Source organism: Hemiscyllium ocellatum, chromosome 5 (assembly GCF_020745735.1).
Source record: "Hemiscyllium ocellatum isolate sHemOce1 chromosome 5, sHemOce1.pat.X.cur, whole genome shotgun sequence".
In the NCBI taxonomy this organism is placed as follows: Eukaryota; Metazoa; Chordata; class Chondrichthyes; order Orectolobiformes; family Hemiscylliidae; genus Hemiscyllium; species Hemiscyllium ocellatum.
The window spans coordinates 80,102,347-80,121,802 of record NC_083405.1 but is presented as its reverse complement, the minus strand read 5'-3'; the positions used below and the strand labels follow the sequence as shown (position 1 = coordinate 80,121,802).

The 19,456-nt window shown below is 41.6% G+C and overlaps 1 protein-coding gene across 2 annotated transcripts in view; it reads left to right on the top strand.

Moving 5' to 3' along the window:
* The first annotated feature begins 2,692 nt into the window (after positions 1-2,692).
* Positions 2,693-19,456, top strand: part of efhb (EF-hand domain family, member B) — a 51,219-nt gene continuing 34,455 nt past the window's right edge. The window contains exons 1-5 of one of the 2 annotated variants that reach the window (XM_060825514.1): positions 2,693-2,861; positions 3,110-3,172; positions 5,418-5,561; positions 14,508-14,688; positions 16,839-16,949. In XM_060825514.1, the coding sequence (XP_060681497.1) occupies positions 2,787-2,861; positions 3,110-3,172; positions 5,418-5,561; positions 14,508-14,688; positions 16,839-16,949 (574 nt within the window). In that variant the 5' untranslated portion in view covers positions 2,693-2,786. The remainder of the gene's footprint in view (positions 2,862-3,109; positions 3,173-5,417; positions 5,562-14,507; positions 14,689-16,838; positions 16,950-19,456) is intronic. The other variant, XM_060825515.1, reaches the window with a different exon arrangement.

Sequence of the window (19,456 nt, the reverse complement as noted above, 5' to 3'; positions counted from 1 at the left end):
TTACATCCTTCAAACAAGAAAAAAGTTCTCTAATACACTCATAACAGTTTCATAAAAAGGAAACTATTTCCAAACAATAAGAACAAAAAAAAACATGTTTGAATGGAGATCCTCCCCCTTATTCTCAGGGGGCCTTACTTCCTTTCTAAAGGTCCACCATATCCTCTCCCAAACAGTGTCCCACCCTTGACCCGGGCGCTCCTTAATAGGATTTAGATATAATACCGAGCTAGAGTTAACAGTGAGCGCCCCACCCCCACCCCTCCCCACCCATACCTGAGTATATCTGATAGCATCAATGCCACATACAAACACCCATAACTATAAAATTACAACTCCAACAAATTACAGTTAAGTATAATAACATAAAATAGCAAGGGAAGACAACCCTGCTCCCAGAAGCAAAAGTAAAGTAGAGTAAAGTATCCATTTCTCCCCACGGAGTGTGGAAGAGGCAAGCCAACATAAATTGTCTCTTACGATTTATTTAAACGAGTCTAAAAGTTCCTTAGCCTCTTCTGGTGATCTAAAATTATACTCGGATCCTTCGTGGTTAAAGCATAACGTCGCTGGGTAGCGTAAGGTGTATTGAATATTTAAGTTCCGTAGACATTTCTTCACCTCATCAAACGCCTTCCTCCTTCGTGCCAAAGCCGGGGAGAAGTCCTGAAATAACATAATCTTGGATCCTTCATGAATCATAGCTTTAGGATCCTTTCCAAGCTTTCTGGAGGCGTCCAGGAGTATCTGCCTCTCCCTATAACTCTGCAGCCGGAACAGGACCGGGCGTGGGCGCTGGTTTGGGCCAGATCCGCGTGCTGCGACCCGGTAGGCCCACTCCACCCTTACCCGGTCAGTTTCAGCCCCCAGGTTTAAAAGCTGGGGCAACCATCGCTCCAGAAATACTACTAACTGTCCCTTCTCTTGTTCAGGGAGGCCCAGAAGACGGATATTCTTTCTCCGATTTCTATTATCCAGGTCATCCATGTAGATTTCAAAGGCCCGGACTCTCTGCTCCAGAGCTCGCACCTGTTCTGCAGCTGTTTGTGCTGCAGCCTCGGAGGTCGTGGCCTTTAGCTCCGCCCCCTCCACTCGGCCCTGTAATTCCTCGAGAGCCTGGCTGTACTTTTGTAACTTTTCTTCGAATGCATTCCATCTCTGTCTGGATTCTGTGATGAAATTGACGAGTGTCGTTTCCAGCCTGGCAATCATCTCTTCAAGGCCTGTTTTTACATCAGCTGCAGCCGGAGGAGGAGAGGAGGGTGGGGGAGGGGTCTTTGTTTTCTGAGAGCTGCGGGATCCCTTTGGTTTACTCATTATCCACTTAATATTAAACTGCTTAAATATAATAGTAAACAGCTAGTTAAGGTTAGAAATTTTTTTTGGGTGGTTTGGTAAGTGTGGTGGGGGTGAGTAACTCACTTTACCCAGGTTTTGGGAAGAGCACTGTAAACTCAGACTTGCTGAGTCGCCGCCATCTTGGATCTCCGGAATGCACTACTTAATGATCCTTGGATGTTTATTTCACCCAGAAGGTGGAAGAGGCAGAAACCCTCATAACATTTAAGAATTATTTAGATAAACACACCAAATGCCATAGCATACTTATGGGCCAAGTAGTGGAAAATGGGACTAGAGTAGATAGATGGCCTGTATGCACCCGATGGGCTGAATAACTTCTTTCAATGCTGTAAAACTCTTTGAAGCCGCACAGTAAGGACGTGGAAAGGAGTGTTGCTATCTAGTGGTGTGAAATAGCAAGTTATTTCCTTGTTGGCTGACATTGACAATGCAGACACTGTAAGACCCTTTGTTTGTGCAGTAAATGTGGCCCTTGCTGGCATTTAGGAAATCAAGGACCACCATTCTCAGCATGTATTATGAGATTTCCCACACAGAGAGGAAAACAATCTGTCAGAGCAAAACAAAAGTGCCTCTATGCCAGGACCTTTTTTGCAAGTCCGAGTATTTGAGATGGTGTATGATATATATGGGGTGTAGATATAAGGTGCTCCCAGTGTGGTCTTCTCTATATCAGGGAGACTGAACATAAACTTAGGGAACAGTTCACCAAGCATCGCAGCTGGGTCTGCAGGGGCCGATAGGACCTCCCAATCATTGCCCATTTCAATTCCCCCAACCACTCTGTTTCTAACCTCACCATCCTTGGCCTCCTCCAATGCCAAAACGAACCACAGAGCAAATTGGAGGTTCAATACCTTATCTTCCGTCTGGACACCCTACAGCCCAGATGACACAACATTGATTTCTCCAATTTCTTACAACCTCCCTCCCCATTGCCTGACTCCCTCCCAAGCCCTTCCCAGTCCCTTCCACTGCTCCCTGCCAGCAACCTGATTCATTCCTTCCACTGACCAACCAGGTTGTACCCTCGAACTGTCTTCACTTGTCCCCACTTCACCACACTGCCTCCATCACCCCCTGTATCTGCAGCTTCCCCCACACCCACACCCAGTCCTGAAGAAAGGTCATACACGAAATGTCAATTTCTCCAACTCCTGATGCTGATTGGCTTGCTGTGTCCTTCCAGCCTCCTCTCTGTGTGTATGAGGCGCGCACACATGGCTCTGTGGCGCCGTCTGTCTTTGAGCCATTGACCTGCCGCCGAATGCTCACGTCCGGATGGTTGCCTGGCGACAGTAAAAAAAATCAACATTCCAGACGGGGAGACGCAGATCCTGTAGGCGAGAGGGGGGGACACGGTGCATGCCCTCTGAAACCAAACATTTCCAAAGTATTAGCGGTCACCATAAAGTTGAGGAGAGATGTTGAGCGACGTCCAGCCTTTAAAACCTGTATATGCAGGGAAATTCACTGACACTGATCCTGTGTTGGATACAGTATGTACCGAATAGTTTCTTCCTCCTTCTTCCTAGTTTCTGCTCATTGTGTTATCTGTGTCAATTATTGTAAAGTATATCTTTCGCATTATTTTTTGGAATTATTCCTCCAAACGTTTAATTTTTAATCTTTATTTAATTTAATCCTTATTTAATTGCCAGAAATTAGCAACGAAACCGACGCACGAAGAGTACATGCAGTGATGATATTGATCAGAGATTAGTGGTAAAATATGTTTCTTTTGCAGGCGGGGAAATTGGTACCTATTACTGGGAGAGTTGTGGATTGTCTGACAGAAGTCCAGCCCAGGGTATGTAAACACGCTGTAACTTTACAGTTTCAAAATGATACAGGCGTTTGCTTTCCTTGCGCAACAGAAACGTATTGATTTGATGATATTTGGGGACAGCGAGATTTTATTTTCAATAGACGGCCACGCGTGCCAAGCTAGTTTGATCAAAAGCTTGAAAAAAAATTGCAATCGCCGCAAAAGCTCATAGCTGAAGACGAAACCAGACATGAGGCTTTATAAATAATGTATTACACTTAGGTACGTAGTTCACAATTAATGGATTAGGGGAAAAAAACACATTAATATGTACATTTTCAACATACATACCAAGCCGTTAACTACTTACCCAAAAGTTACCTCTGTAAATAATCTTTCATTTGCAATCCACAGAGAGTGATCGAGGTTCAAACATTGAATGTTTTCAAGGATTTGGATATAATACTTAGGGCTAAAGGGATCAAAGAGTATGGAGAAAATGTGGCAACAAGGTAGTGAGTTGGATGATCAGACATAGTCATATTCAGTGAGAGAGCAGGCTCAAAGGGCTGAATGGCCTACTCCTGCATATATTCTCTATATTTCTGTGCTTTATTCACCTCAATTCAAACTGGCATGCTTAATTCTGCACCCCCTATTTAGTTTCTGGGAGCAATGGTTTTACAGATTGACTTCTCCCAGGTTCATAGTTGCGACTTTTTGATCCTGAGGAGCCTGCCCAAAATGAATAGAATGGGATACTATCTACTACGATTTGAAGAATGATAAAAGAGGCAATAGTTATCCTGACATCATGTGCAGAGTTCCATGGTCATTGGCGAAAAGATTGGCCAGGTGATTAACACTGTGTAGGTTATCAGTCCCCAAAATGAAGTATTTTAACAGGGATCAGTGGGAAGTGAGGTGGAGAGAGAGAGAGTCTGGGTGAACAAGCATTCATTTCCTTAGGAGAATGCCAGGAGTTTGAGGGAAGAATAAAGAATGCTAGCATCAAAGGCTACCACCAAAGACTCCAAAATATTAGGCTGAACACCCCACTGATTCAAACCACAGGAGTCCACAGCGTCTGCCTCTCCATTCTGCAGAACGGCTCAGAATTCGTAAAGCATTCTCATCTGTTGTATATTTTCTCTCTGTCTAATTAAATAATGGACTATATCTAAACTGCTGCTTCTTAACAAACTCAACCTCCAATAGTTTATTAACCATCTGAAAAACCATTAATCGTGGCTTCAAAGCTGAGAAGTGACAGCAGAGTGGGTAAAGAGTTGCAGAAGACACAGGTGGGCTATCTGGGCCACATGAGTGGAAAAGGCCACAAGGAGAGAAATATTCTCTTTTTTTTCTGGAAGACAAAGTAATTTGTGTGACTGATCATGGGAAGTTAGCTATAAAGAGCTTCCCCACTAGGGATCAGGAGTTAACCTCTGCAACAATATCCGGATGGATCTGCAAAGTTGTGCGAAGATCCAATGTAAGTAAAGTTTGCATTTTTCCATTAATGTCAATGGGGAATTATTGCCAATTGTTAGATTTTTGGAGGTTTGTGATCACTATTACCTAATATAGCCAGATGACTATTTGTAATTTAAATGCTAGCACTAAATACATTAAGCCTGTAGTATTTTTTTTAAAAAGTGCTTTCTGCCTAGAACAAGTGCTGCAAATCATTTTACCACTGCTTCTGACATGGGAAAGACACAACAGTGACAGGGTGTGTAATACAGGATTTTCTAATGCTGCTCTGGAAACTTTGGAATTAAAATATAATTTATTCGCAGGGAAAAGAAGATTATCTGAATAAATGTTTCAAAGACAGTGTGACCAGATTTCTATGGTGCTCAATATCATTTGTCTAGCTGAGATCTGGATGCAGTGCTGAAGAGGTTCAAAGACCTCATGCTTCCGACGTTTTCCTCTCTGTTTCAAATTGTTCCCAGATGAACAGATTGCTTACCATCCATTCCATGTCTTTCACTGTGGGCCAAAAGATTAAACTCCATCCATGTTTGTCAGTTTCTTCACTCACGTCCAGTTATGTTAAATGAGTTTACACCTTTGCTAAAATAGCAAACAAAAGTTATATGCTGTGATTGAGTTAAGTATGTATTCTGTATGATTGCCGATTTTAGTTTCTGGGGTTATTACATGTTCCAATTTTTAATTAGTCATTGGTTAATGTATTTAAATTTTAATGCAAATCAAATACCAAATCTGAATAGGCATCAAAACAACCACTTTTTCTTGTCATTGCATATCCTTACAGCCTGTTACCCCACCTGTAGTAAAGAAGTTTTTGAATACTAGCAGTCCCAAACCTGGTAAAGCCACAATTTTCTATGGCAAAGCAAATGATCCTGACGTTGCCACACAAATGGAACATGGGCTCCCGAGCAAAATCTCTACATCTGTAAGTACTTGTTGAAATGTTATGTTATTACTTCAGTTTCACTGTTAATAATTACAGTACTTTTTTTTAAAACCCCATTACATATTTAAACTTATGGATATAAATAAATTGAAAATGAAGCAAATTTGGGATACAGTAGCATAGCGTAGACTGATAATCTTGAGATTTGAACTATGAAGAGAGGTTTAATAGATTAGGATTGTTTTCGTTAGAAAAAAGGAGATTGAGGAGGGACCTGCTTGAGGTCTACAAAATCATGAAAGGTACAGACAGGGTAGATAGAGATAACCGTTTTCCCAGAGTGAAGGATTCAGTAACTGGAGGTCACGCTTTCAAGATGAGTTGAAAAGTTTAAGGGGGATACACGCGACAGTACTTTTTACACAGAGGGTGGTAGGTGCCTGGAACGCGTTGCCAGCAGAGGTAGTAGAGGCAGGCACGATAGATTCATTTAAAATGCTTCTGGACAGATGCATGAGTAGGTGGGGAGCAGAGAGATACAAATGCTTAGGAATTGGGCGACAGGCTTAGACAGTGGATTTGGATCGGCTCAGCTTGGAGGGCCGAAGAGCCTGTTCCTGGGCTGTAAATTTTCATTGTTCTTTGTTCTTGTTCTTTATGATTTGATGAGATGACTTCAATTGCACCGTAGGAGCTGGGGAATTTAAATTCAATTATATTGCTAAATTTATATTTAAAAGCTAGAATCAGTAATGACAATAAGACTATAAAACCATAAGAAATAGGATCAGGAGTTGGCAGTTTGGCCCCTCGAGCCTGCTCCACCATTCAGTAGGATCGTGGCTGACATTCCTCACCTTCACTTCCCTGCCCTTTCCCTGTAATCCTCGATTCCCCTATTGATCCTTTCTCTCTCTCTTAAAAATATACAAGGATTGCTCCCTGTGGCAAGGAGTTGCAAACACTCATAACCCTCTAAGAGAAGAAATTCCTCTTAATCACAGTCTTAAATCGATACCCTTTATTCTGAGACTATGCCCTTTGACCCTAGACTCCCCCATGAGGGGAAACATCCTCTCAGCATTTACCCTGTAAGAATCCTGTATTTTTCAATGATGCCACCTCTCATTCTCTTTTACTCCAGTGAGTAGATTCCCAGCCTATTTAATCTTTCCTCATAAGTGAGTTCTTCCAAACCAGGAATCATCCTTGTGAACCTTCTCTGAACTGACTCCAGTGAAATGATATCTTTCCCTCAATAAGGGAACCAAAACTGCTTCACGGTATTCCAGATATGTTTCACCAGAACCTTGTGCCGTTGCAGTAAGGCTTCTCTCTACTATACAACAAACCTCATGAGATAAGGGCCAATATTCCATTTGCTTTCCTGATTATCTGCTGCATCTGTGTGTTAGCTTTCTGTTTTGTGCACAAATACTTCCAAGTCCCTTTGTGTTGCAGCTTTCTGCTGTTTTTTTCCTATTTAAATAATGTTCTGTTTGTTCTTTCCAAAATAAACAATGTAGTATTTTCCCACATTATATTCCACTTTTTGCCCACTCACTTAACCTATCAGTATTTTTTTTGCAAATTATTTGTATCTCTCTCCCCCAATATGATTTTTGACCTATTTTTGTGTCTTTTGCAAACTTGGTGACTGTACATTCCCTTCCTTCCTTCCTCCATTTGTGATCCCAGCACTGATCCCTGTAGAACTCCGCTCATGGGTTGTTAACTTGAAAAAGAACCCCTTATCCCCACTCGCTGTTTTCTTCCCAAGAGCCAATTCTCTATCCATACCAATATACTACCTCCAACACCTTTGACTCTTACCTTATGACTTAAGCTTTTGTGAGGTATACCTTGTCGTTGATGAATGGTGAATAATTATTCATAAACAGCCCTTTGTAATGGCCAAGCAAAACCTTGATGACAAAATTACTTGTTTCCAGCAATTCATCATCAAATGGCAGCATAAACACGTCCATCCACTATGTTGCAATATGGTTGAAACACCCATGACTTCTGATATGTCCAGCAGCCAAACTGCAGTGTGGAAAGCTTTGGAAATAAGTCTTGTTAAAACTGCAGGACATGAGTAATCAAGATGCAAGCCTTCATTGTGGGTGGATTAAAATCATGGCTGATCTGATTACTTCATGATCTCAGATGCTCTGATATGCTTTAGTCACCTTGATTATTAAGAATCTACTTCTCCCTTAAGAATATCCAGACCCTGCTTCCATTGTTTTGAGATTATCTCATCCCACTGATGACTTTCTGTGGGATATAAAGTTTTCCTCATCTCTGTCTTAAGTGGGTAACCCCTTGTTTTGAAACTGTGATCCCGAATTTTAGATTCTCCCAGAAGAGGAAACATGCTTCCCACATCCATCCTGGCAACCTTCCCAATATGGTTCAGTCAAATCATCTCTTACTCTGCTAAACACCTGTGGATACAAGGCTAACATCTCTAACCATTCCTCAAAAGGTAACCTATCCATCCCAGGTATTAGTCCGGTAAACATTCTCTGAACTGCTTCCAACACATTTCCAACCCACCTTTAATAAGGAGACCAATACTATAAACAGTATTCCAGATGTGGTCTCACCAGTACCCTGTAAATGACACTGCAATCTTAAGTAGTTTTACTTTTCCAGGTTTCAGGTACAATTATAGAATTGTTCAGTGTGTAGAAAGAAAATGAGTATGAAAAACATAAAAATGCCAATGAGACATGTTTGCTCATTTTTCCACCTTCACCACAAACTAAAAATGAAACATCAATGAGCCAAGTGTCATGACAACAGCTCTGAACCACATTTGTCTGTGGACACATTGGCCTTTAGGCATGTGTCTTTATTAAAAGAGAACTGCTACAGCCAAAAATGACAGTGGATGTAAATTCATTGGCATAAGCACATAAAAATTAGGAGCAGGAGTAGGCCGTCTGGCTTGTTGAGCCTGCTCCACTATACAATAAAATCATGACTGGTCTTTTCGTGGACTCAGCTCCACTTACCCGTCTGCTCACCGTAACCCTTAACTGCTTTACTGTTCAAAAATCTATCTTTGCCTTAAAAAGCATTCAACGGGGCAGCTTCAAGTGCTTCACTGAGCAGGGAATTCAACAGATTCACAGCCCTCTGGGTGAAGAAGTTCCTCCTCAACTCAGTGCTAAACCTGCTCCTTATTTTGTGGCTTTTTCCCTCTAGTTCTCTTTTCACCTGCCAATGGAAACAACCTCCCTGCTTCTATCTTATTTCTTCTGCTCATAATTTTATATGGTTCTACAAGATCTTCCCCCCCCCCCCATTTTTCTAAATTCCAGTGAGTGTAGTCCCAATCTATTCCAACTTTCATCAGAAGCCAATCCTATCAATTCCAGAATCAACCTAGTGAACTACCTCTGCATCCCCTCCAGTGCTAGTGCATCCTTTCTCAAGTAATGTGGCCAAAACTGTACACAGTACTCCAGGTGTAGCCTCACCAGCACCGTATACAGTTGTACATGTCTTCCCTATTTTTAAACTCCAAACTTCCAGCAACGAAAGACAATATTCCATTTGCCGTCTTAATTACTTGCTGGACCTATTAACCAACTTCTTGTGATTCATGCACAAGGACATGCAGGTCCCTCTGCAATTTTTCACTATTTAAATAATAGTCCATTTTGCTGTTCTTTCTATGAAAATGGATGACCTCACATTTACCAACATTGTGCTCCATCTGCCAGACCCTTGCCCATTCATGGAAGCTATGTATATCCTTTTGCAGACTTTCAGTGTCCTCTGCACACTTTGCTCGACCACTTTACGATCATTTGCGAACTTTGACACACTACACTTGGTCCCCACTTGAAAATTATCTCTGAAAATTGTAACTGACATATATGACGGGCCACTGATCACCAGCAAGGAAAACAACCATTCATCCCCACTGTTTGCTTTCTGTAAGTTAACCAATCTTCTATCCATGTAATATATTACTTTAATGCCATATACCTTTATCTTATATGGCAGCCTTTTTTGTGGCACTTTGACAAATGCCTTTTGGAAAACCAGATACACCACACCAGTTCCTTGTTGTACACTGTGCTCGTAATGACCTCAAAGAACTCCAGTAAATTAGTTAAACATGACTTGTCTTTCAAGAACCCATGCAGTGTCTGGCTGATGGGACAATTTCTATCCCGATGTCTCCCCATGATTCAAGCATTTTCCCCACTACAGAAGTTCAGCTAATGGGCCCATAGTTAGCCACCTTCTATCTAATTCATTTTTTAAACAGTGGCATCACATTTTCTGTTTTCCAATCTGCTGAAACCACACCAGAGTCCAGCAAGTTTTGGTAAATTACCACGACTGCATTTGCTATTTCCCCTGCCATCTCTTTTACTCCCCTGGGATGCATTCCATCAGGGCCATGAGACTTGTCTACCTTTAGCCCAATTAGTTTCCCCAACACTACCTCTTTAGAGATAATGGTTTCTAGGTCTTTACCTGTCACAGGCTACTTGTCATTAATTATTGGCATTTATTTGTGTCTTCCATTTTGAAGATTGACACAAATATCATTTCAATGCCTTGGCCATTTCATCATTTCCCATTATTAAATGCCCCTTCTCATCCTCTAAAGGACCAATGTTTATCTTAGCCAGTCTTTTTCATTTTATGTATTTCTGGAAATTTTTGCTATCTGTTTTTATATACAGTTAGACCCCACCACCAAAAATATATTTCCCTCCCACCCCTATCTGCATTCCGTTAGGTCCACACTCTCCAACAAACCCCTCTCTACACCTGGCACCTTCCTCTGCCACTGTAAGAGATGTAAAACCTGTATCCACATCTCCTCCCTCACCTCTGTCCAAAGCCCCAAAATATCATTCCAGATCCAGCAGAGATTTACTTGCACTCCTCAAACCTCATTTACTGCATCTATTGCTCTTGATGTGGTCTCCTCTACATCAGAGAGCCTGTCTGCAAACTTGTGGAATGTCAGGAAACATCTCTGGTCGGTATGCACCAACCAACCACACCTTGCTGTAGCCATCCATTTCAACTCCCCCTCTCACTCCCTCCCATGAAATGTCCATACTGGACCTACCTCCACCGCCGAAATAAGGCCATCGCAAACTGGAGGAGGAACACCGCATCTTTCGCCTCAGGATTCTACAACCACAAGCCCTCAACATTGAATTGACCAGTTTCCAAATCTCATCTTGCCCACCCCACCCCAGATCCAACCATCTGACTTGGCTACACCCCCTTGACCTGACCTACCTGTCCATCTTCCTTCATACCTATCTGCTCCATACTTCCAACCTACCTACCACAATCAAAAATCTCCTACCTTCACCCACCTATCACTATCCCCTCCCCCATTTATTACTCAGCTCCCTTCCCCCTCCCCAGTCCTGATGAAACGTCAACTGTCTTGTTCCTCCGATGCTGCCTGACCTGTTGTTCTTTTTCAGGCACCACACTTTTTGACTCCAACTCATTCGGTCATCTCCTCTGCCTTCCTGACCTCTCCGCCCCCCACCCCACTCCGGCCTATCACCCTCACCTTGACCTCCTTCCACCTATCCCACCTCCATCGCCCCTCCCCCAAGTCCCTCCTCCCTACCTTTTATCTTAGCCTGCTTGGCTACTCTCTCTCATTCCTGATGAAGGGCTTATGCTCGAAACGTCGAATTCCCTATTCCTGAGATGCTGCCTGGCCTGCTGTGCTTTGACCAGCAACACATTTTCAGCTGTGATCTCCAGCATCTGCAGACCTCATTTTTTACTCGTCCCATAGTAGCCTCCTTTGTTTAAGCACAAGATATTTGTATTGGATTTTACCTTTTCACCCTCCATCCGCATTTTAAATTCAAACATACTGTTGTTGCTCCTTCCAAGAGGATCCCTAACGATGAGATCATCAATTATTCCTGTCTCAATACACAGAGACAGATCTAGGATAACTTGCTCCTTTGTGGGTTCCATTACGTACTGTTCAAGGGAACTGTCAGGGATACATTCTATGAACTCCTCCTCAAGGCTAATTTAACAGGGTGAGGGGAAACTAGAAAAGGAGCTACAGTGAGATCAGGGTACAGAGAAACGTATACAGAATATGCTTTCAAATACCCCAAGCCTTGCACAAACCTAATTGAAGAAAATTGCAAAGTGACAAAAATAATGATTTGCTGGACTTAAGGGGACACCATCTTGAGATACACGAGGGATTCCTCCACAGGAGGTGGCCCTTAATGCCTGCCTGCAACGCAATGTCCCTTTCCTGCATTGAATTTTCATTGATCTCCTCACTGCTCTCTCACAGTTGGCTGTATTCCTCAAGTTATCTCACAGATTTAAAAATTGTGGTGGATGTGGAATGAAGCCCTTAATTGACAGTTAATTGTCCATTAAGGCTTCAACAGGCCTTATAGTGGGTGGGATGCCTGGTGCATATCAGGCCTCATGATATGTGAGACAACCTGGAGGTGTGTGTAGAGGGGGTTGTACAGAGAAATGGCAGATTACCATGTGTCCACTTTTACATGCCCCCTGTCTACAGCACCACTCTAATCTAGACCCTGTCTACAAATACCTGTTCAGGAGATCATAAAGTTCACTGCGATGGGAAGGCTAATTAAGACACATCTATCGTGTAATATCATTTCAAAACATATGACTCATAGTTAATTGTTAGATTATAGTAATTACTGTGCAGGTTAAAAATAATAGTGTACACCAGTAATGGAGCACAAACAACTGTTATTAAAATTACAATTAAACTGTTTGTTATTGAGTTTTGCCTGAGGAAAATTGTTAGCAATAATACCATGAATCATTCCCTTCTTTTTCCCAAATGGCATCATGAGATCCTTATTGTAAGACAAGGAAATTGAGGCCTCAGTTTTAGAATTATACTCTGGTAATGTAGTAGGCCCTCATTATCACACTGGGCATCAACTCAGATTATGTGGTGAATACTTATATGAGTTTGAGTGACTTGGGCTATGGAGCGATGTATGGCAGATTCAGGGGAGAAGTCCAGAAAGGCACATCTCAATGTCAAAATTTCCTCCTACAGTTCTGCCACCTGCAAACGGACCCCACCACTAGAGGTATATTTCCTTCCCCACTCCTATCCGTTTTCTGCAAAGACTGTTCCCTTTGCGACTACCTGGTCAGGTCCACACCCCCCAACAACCCACCCTCCTCTCCTGGCACCTTCCCCTGCCTCCGCAGAAATTGCAAAGCCTGCGCCCACACCTCCCCCCTCAACTCCATCCAAGGCCCCAAAGGAGCCTTCTACATCCATCAAAGTTTCACCTGCACTTCCATACATCATTTACTGCATCCGTTGCTCCCCATGTGGTCTCCTCTACTTTGGGGAGACAGGACGCCTACTCGCAGAGTGCTTTAGGGAACATCTCCAGGACACCCGCACCAACCAACCCCACCACCCTGTGGCTGAACATTTCAACTCTTTCTCCCACCCCGCTGAGGACATGCAGATGCTGGGTCTCCTCCATTGCCACACCCTTACCATCCGATGTCTGGATGAAGAACATCTCACCTTCTGCCTCGGAATGCTCCACCCCATGGCATCAATGTGGATTTCACCAGTTTCCTTATTTCCTCTCCACTGTCTTATCCCAGTTCCAACCTTCCAGCTCAGCACCACCCTCATGACCTGTCCCACCTGTCTATCTTCCTTCCCACTCCACTCCACCCTCCCTCCGACCTATCACCTTTACCCCCACCTCCATCCACCTATTGCACTCTCAGCTACCTTCCCCCTAGCTCCACCCCACCTCCCTTTTATCTCTCCACCCCTGAGGCTCCCATCCTCATTCCTGATGAAAGGCTTTTGCTTGAAATGTCGATTTGCTGCTATTCGGATGCTGCCTGACCTGATGTGCTTTTCCAGCACCACATTCTCGACTCTAATCTCCAGCATCTGCAGTCCTCACTTTTGCATAGTTGACAGCAGAGCTGAAAATGTGTTGCTGGTTAAAGCACAGAAGGTCAGGCAGCATCCAAGGAACAGGAAATTCGACGTTTCGGGCCAGAGCCCTTCATCAGGAATCATTGGCTCTGGCCCAAAACGTCGAATTTCCTGTTCCTTGGATGCTGCCTGACCTGCTGTGCTTTAACCAGCAACACATTTTCAGCTCTGATCTCCAGCATCTGCAGACCTCACTTTTTACTCATAGTTGACAGCAGGCCTCAGTCAATTCAAAGGGGATCCAAGGAACTAAGGGGATCCAAGCAGTAATCAAGGGCAGCCTCTGATACCAATCCTGGGTCTTATCAGAGCAGTCAAAGTCAGAAACTTCCTAAGGGGTGAGGAGCTGAATGGCCTATGGTCTTGATATTCCTGCTCTGTTGAGGGCTATTTTCCTCCTGAAATGAGAGAGAGAGAGAGAGAGAGGCAGGTATTACAGAAGATGAAAGTGAGTGGCACAGCTGTTATTGGTGCATGTGAAGTGGTATCCTGAGTCAGTGAGTAAACAGTGCAGAGGCCATGCAGAATTGGCGATGTCAGGAGTTGAGATCGGTGAGGCAAAGTGAGAGAGATGTTAAAGGCAATCATAAAAATGGAAGGAAGATTCTGGGATGGCTGGTGAGTGCTGAATTGTTATGGGAAAGGCGCAGAGTAAGATGGTACATGTAATCCATGTCGTAGGGGCAGGAGCATTAATTAATGCAACAAGATTCGTGTAATTCAGTGAGAAGGCCCACTTGGTCTCAAACTGAGAGTCCCTGCAACAAAAATCTGCAACATTCAGCTCTATGTTATTTGTATGGTCTCAGATGCATTATTGTTAACCTAGAAATAGTGCACGCAACCAAACATAGAACCTCCTGATGTGCAAAATTTACTGGAATGTAGTTGCCCAGCAAGACTAGGAACTGGGAATAGACAAAGAGATTATTAATTTAATTTCAGTGTATTGTAATAGCCTTTTATTTCACATTTAGGCTGCATCATTGTTAAATCCACCACTGAGGACTCAGGTTCAGCAAATGTTTTTCGACAAAATTACCGCAGCATATCCAAGTAATCAGCGAGGTCCATTGGGAAAGTCTCATGATCAATCACCAGGTTTACCGAAAGGGATGGACATATATAATACTACGTTTGGCAGAAAAGGAGTCAAAGGTATGATTGCAATAAAGAATCAATGAGCAAACAAAAGGTTTGACAATCTAAAATTATGTCTTCATTCTTAAGCCTCTCACGATATATAAGATAAAAGGTAAAATTTTAAAGGGTTTTCAGGAGCACAGTCTAGACTGCCTGCACATGCAAATCATTTAAGCAAGACAAGTTGAAGATACTATTAAAAAAGTATGAGGAACCACTATATCTAAATAGGAGTTTGGAATATAAAAGTTATGCAAAACCACTGGATTATTGTGCCCAATTCTGGGCACCAGACAGGCACAGTATCGATATGGAGTCGCAGCTAGACAGGATAGTGAAGAAGGCGTTTGGTATGCTTTCCTTTATTGGTCAGAGTATTGAGTACAGGAATTGGGAGGTCATGTTGCAGCTGTACAGGACATTGGTTAGGCCACTGTTGGAATATTGCGTGCAATTCTGGTCTCCTTCCTATCAGGAAGATGTTGTGAAACTTGAAAGGGTTCAGAAAAGATTTACAAGGATGTTGCCTGGGTTGGAGGATTTGAGCTATAGCGAGAGGCTGAACAGGTTGGGGCTGTTTTCCCTGGAGCGTCGGAGGCTGAGGGGTAACCTTATAGAGGTTTACAAAATTATGAAGGGCATGAATAGGATAAATAGACAAAGTCTTTTCCCTGTTTTGGGGGAGTCCAGAACTAGAGAGCCTAGGTTTAGGGTGAGAGGGGAAAGATATAAAAGGGACCTAAGGGACAACTTTTTCACGCAGCGGGTGGTGCATGTATGGAATGAGCTGCCAGAGGAAGTGGTGGAGGCTAGTACAATTGCAACATTTAAAAGGCATTAGGACAGGTATATGAATAGGAAGGATTTGGAGGGATATGGGCCGCGTGCTGGCAGTTGGGACTATATTGGGTTCAGATAACTGATGGGTTGGACTGAAGGGTCTATTTCCGTGCTATACATTTCTATGACTCTATGACTAGACATTCAAAAACAATGACACTCATAGTTGTGTTTCCTCTTCCTTAAACGAGGGACACTGGGATCAATGATAGGAACACTGAGTAGACAGGCAATTGAACTTGCAATGTCCCTGGTATCTTTGGCTCAGCAACTCACTCTATGAATATGTTGAGTCATTAAAGAAATATCTTACTTTATTTCTAATTCATTTGTGGAATTAGGGCACTACTGGCTGGGCCAGTATTTGTTGGCTGGATGACATTTGACATTGCTGTGATCTGGAGTCACATGTAGGCCGGACCAGGTAAAGATGGCATTTTCCTTTCCTAAAGATTATGTTTTCCTGACAATCAGCAACGGATTCATGGTCATCATTCCAGATTTAGTTTTTATATTGAATTCAAGTTCCACCACATCTTTTGTTTTGGGATTCAATTTCTGGTCCCCAGAACATTACATGGGTTGCTGGATTTATAGTCTAGCAATAATACCACTTGGCCATCATCTCCTCATAACTGAGATTTGAAGAAAGCTGTTGAGGTTTGCTTGACCCAGTGAAAGAAAATCATGAATCCCTTGGGATAATTTGTTGACTGTTAATTCACTCATTCCTGTTTGAAATTCTTATTTATTATCAGTGCAATATAAGTGCATAAAGGTGAACCATTATACTAATATCAAAGGAATCACCCACTCCTCAATAAAGAACATCCACTCCATGTCCAGTCTTAATTTCTTATAAATGTTGGTTAATAGGAGTTTGTGACCTGAACTCACATCCATCTCTTCCACAAATTCATCTCAAATTCCATTCTCCGTTTTGCAACCCAGTGAGACCTGTGAAATCCCTTGACTTATTTGAAGAAGTGAAAGGTAATGTATAAATGCAAGGTATTGTAAAAGGCAACACCTTTTTAAATACACCAGGGATAGGCAAAACTACTGTCTAACTAGTAATGCCAACATCCCATGAAACAAATAAAAAAAACTCCTTAAATACTGTAGCAAGTGCTAGCTCTCTTGGATTAGCTTGAATCCACAGTCTTTTGATTCAGATGCTGTTGCCAATGGCAAAAGCTGATATGTAATTTGCTAGCTGCAGAATAATAAGTATTTGAATGTTAAATATGAGCAGTCTTTATTTTGTGTAATTAACACTTACTGGAATTTGACTTCTTAAGGCAATATTGAAAATATGATTTCAGATATCTCCGCTGGAGAGCTTGTAAATCCACCAAAGACTCGCAAACAGGTTTATGAAGAATCACAGGCAGGACATTCACTTTATGTCACGACACACAATGCTTACAATGTTGGTAAGGAAACACATGATTGAAATTTAATTTCCAAAGCCAGGTGGGCTGAGGTTTTGTCAGAAGTTAAAATGCAAAAAAAAATGCCTAGAGCAGGAATCAAAATTGCCCCCATTCCACTCAGTTTGGTGTTTAATACAAGATGGAAGAGGTTATCCTACTTGTGGGAAGCAAGTTCGTTATTCAAATTTTATAGTATGGCTTCATGCCTTCATTTTAAGCCATTGTATTTTTAACCATGCGTAGCTTTCCTTCTCAGATCTCAGGACACTTTGGAAAGTAAAGAAGGTGAGAGGGACTCAGTCAATTTGGAAATACCTCTATAACGCTGCTTATGGGCCAGTAGGAGCAGGAGTGTTTCTTCCAGGTCCGACAAGCTAACTCAGTAAATTTTTCCTGTGACCCTGACCCTCTCAAAATCCAAACCCACCACATAATTTCTCACCCTTCCTGACCTACTTGATTCCATAGAATTTGACCTGTGAAGCAGATTTCCCACCCAAAATTCAGCCTGTCAATCTGGCTTCTTACGAGCAGGAACATCACCTATTACAGTGAATAATTCATAAATATAAAATATTAGGCAGCCTTGTAAAAATGATAGAGTGATAATAGTAACACTAGTAAACATGCACAGTGATTGATTTCTTTATTGCCTCCCATTTCTGGAGTATTTTACTTCACTTCATATTATCCACCATTTCTTAATTGCATCTAAGCACTTGCCAGTTTCTCTAATTAATGATTGTGAGGATATTATGAGAGAAACATATATTGACTGATTGTTTGATTGTTTCTGTGCTCAAAAAGCAAGGTTTCTTTTGACAATCCCTGGCAGTTTAGTGGAACTTGAGATCCCATCAATAGGTGATACAATGCATCAATACTTGTTCTTGAGGGTTTGCAGCTGGTGCAGGTAGCAGATAATATCTTTAAAAGTATAGATGCTTTTTGATTTGCTTTTTTAAAACTGCACTGGAGTAGTTTTGAGCTATGTATATTGGATGGTCACATTTTTAAAAGTTCAAAGCAATGACGTTTTTAGTCCCACCAACGTAACATTTATTTACGTCATAATTGATTTTCAAGTAAATTTCAATCCAAACCTGCCAGATTTGATATTAGGAACAAACAGGAGACTCATACACCTATGCTAATTAGGGATTAGTTTAAGTAATTAGGATCCCCAAAGTCACTTCTATCTCAGTGTCCCAGAATATTATTATTGGTTCTTGTTTCTGCCGCACAATCATATGTTTAAAAAGTTGGGTTGCTCCCATTGTTAGAGAAATTTAAAATTATCCCAACCTAAAGCAGGATGATGTGGATGGGATACATGTTTTATTATTGTCACATAATGTTTTGAATCTTAAAGAGTTCCTAGTTTACTTCATTCCCTGCTGTAGTATTGAACGAAAGGAACTGATTCAATTAAAAATGTATTTGTACTGATCAGACATTAAGCTGTGGTTAGTTGTATTGGATCATTTGTCATGAGTTTTCTTCTGTATCAAAAATGCAAGTTGTGTACAATAACCTTGGCAAGTCATTCAAGTAAGCTAGAGGTGTTCAGTATACCAATATGCTTATTAAACATTCACATTCATATACTGGCCTGCTATTTTTAAAAACTGAGCAAACTTATTAATACTGCTTCAGACAAGTGAACCTATTCAGCAAATTAAATGATTAAAGAAGCACAATTTCACTATTCATCCAGAAGCATGGCATTGTTTCCATACAGATTCTGTAGTTCTGTATTTGCCACTCCAAGCCATTTGTTTCTACTTTATTTGCTAGTAAAAAATTAGGTAAATCCATTATCAAGCAAAATATTGCTAAAAGAGAAACGAAATATATTTCTTTGTGCAGCAGTTTACTTAATTTGAAGACCAACTGGCAGACACATCAAAGATTATTTTAAACAATAGCCATCTTATTCTCTAATAGAGAAATATGCTGGGAATTACTCTGTAGCCCACCCAGCTAGAAGATAGAAGATTGACAGAAAGTCTGCATACCTTGCAGAAGTAATGTTTTAGTTCAAGCTTAATAAGGCAGTACACAGCCCATATCAATTGTTTAAGGGTGGAAATTCTTGTGCATTGCTACCTGTTTCCTCCTGGAGATTTAAAGAAAGACTGTGTGGGAAAAAAACCTTTTCCTCAATGTTCCTTAACTTATCCCTTTTACATTGTAGCCAGTTTAGTTCATGTAGTGTGATAGATAAACTACATTCAAGATATAAAACAAGAATCATCAGTGATAAGCACACAAACATAAATTGAGCTATATATGTCAAAAGCAGTTTTATCCTGTTGTAAATTTGCAAATAATATCTTAAAATAACATTTTTTTTGTGATTGTGCGACATACCTATTTCCTTTATTCGACTAAGGTATTTCCTGAATTCTTTAATTCTAAATTCTCAGCCTGGAGCAAACTATACAACTGTAATTGAGAGGCTGCTTCAGAATGTCAGCAGTTGTTTAGTGGTGGTGCAAGAATTT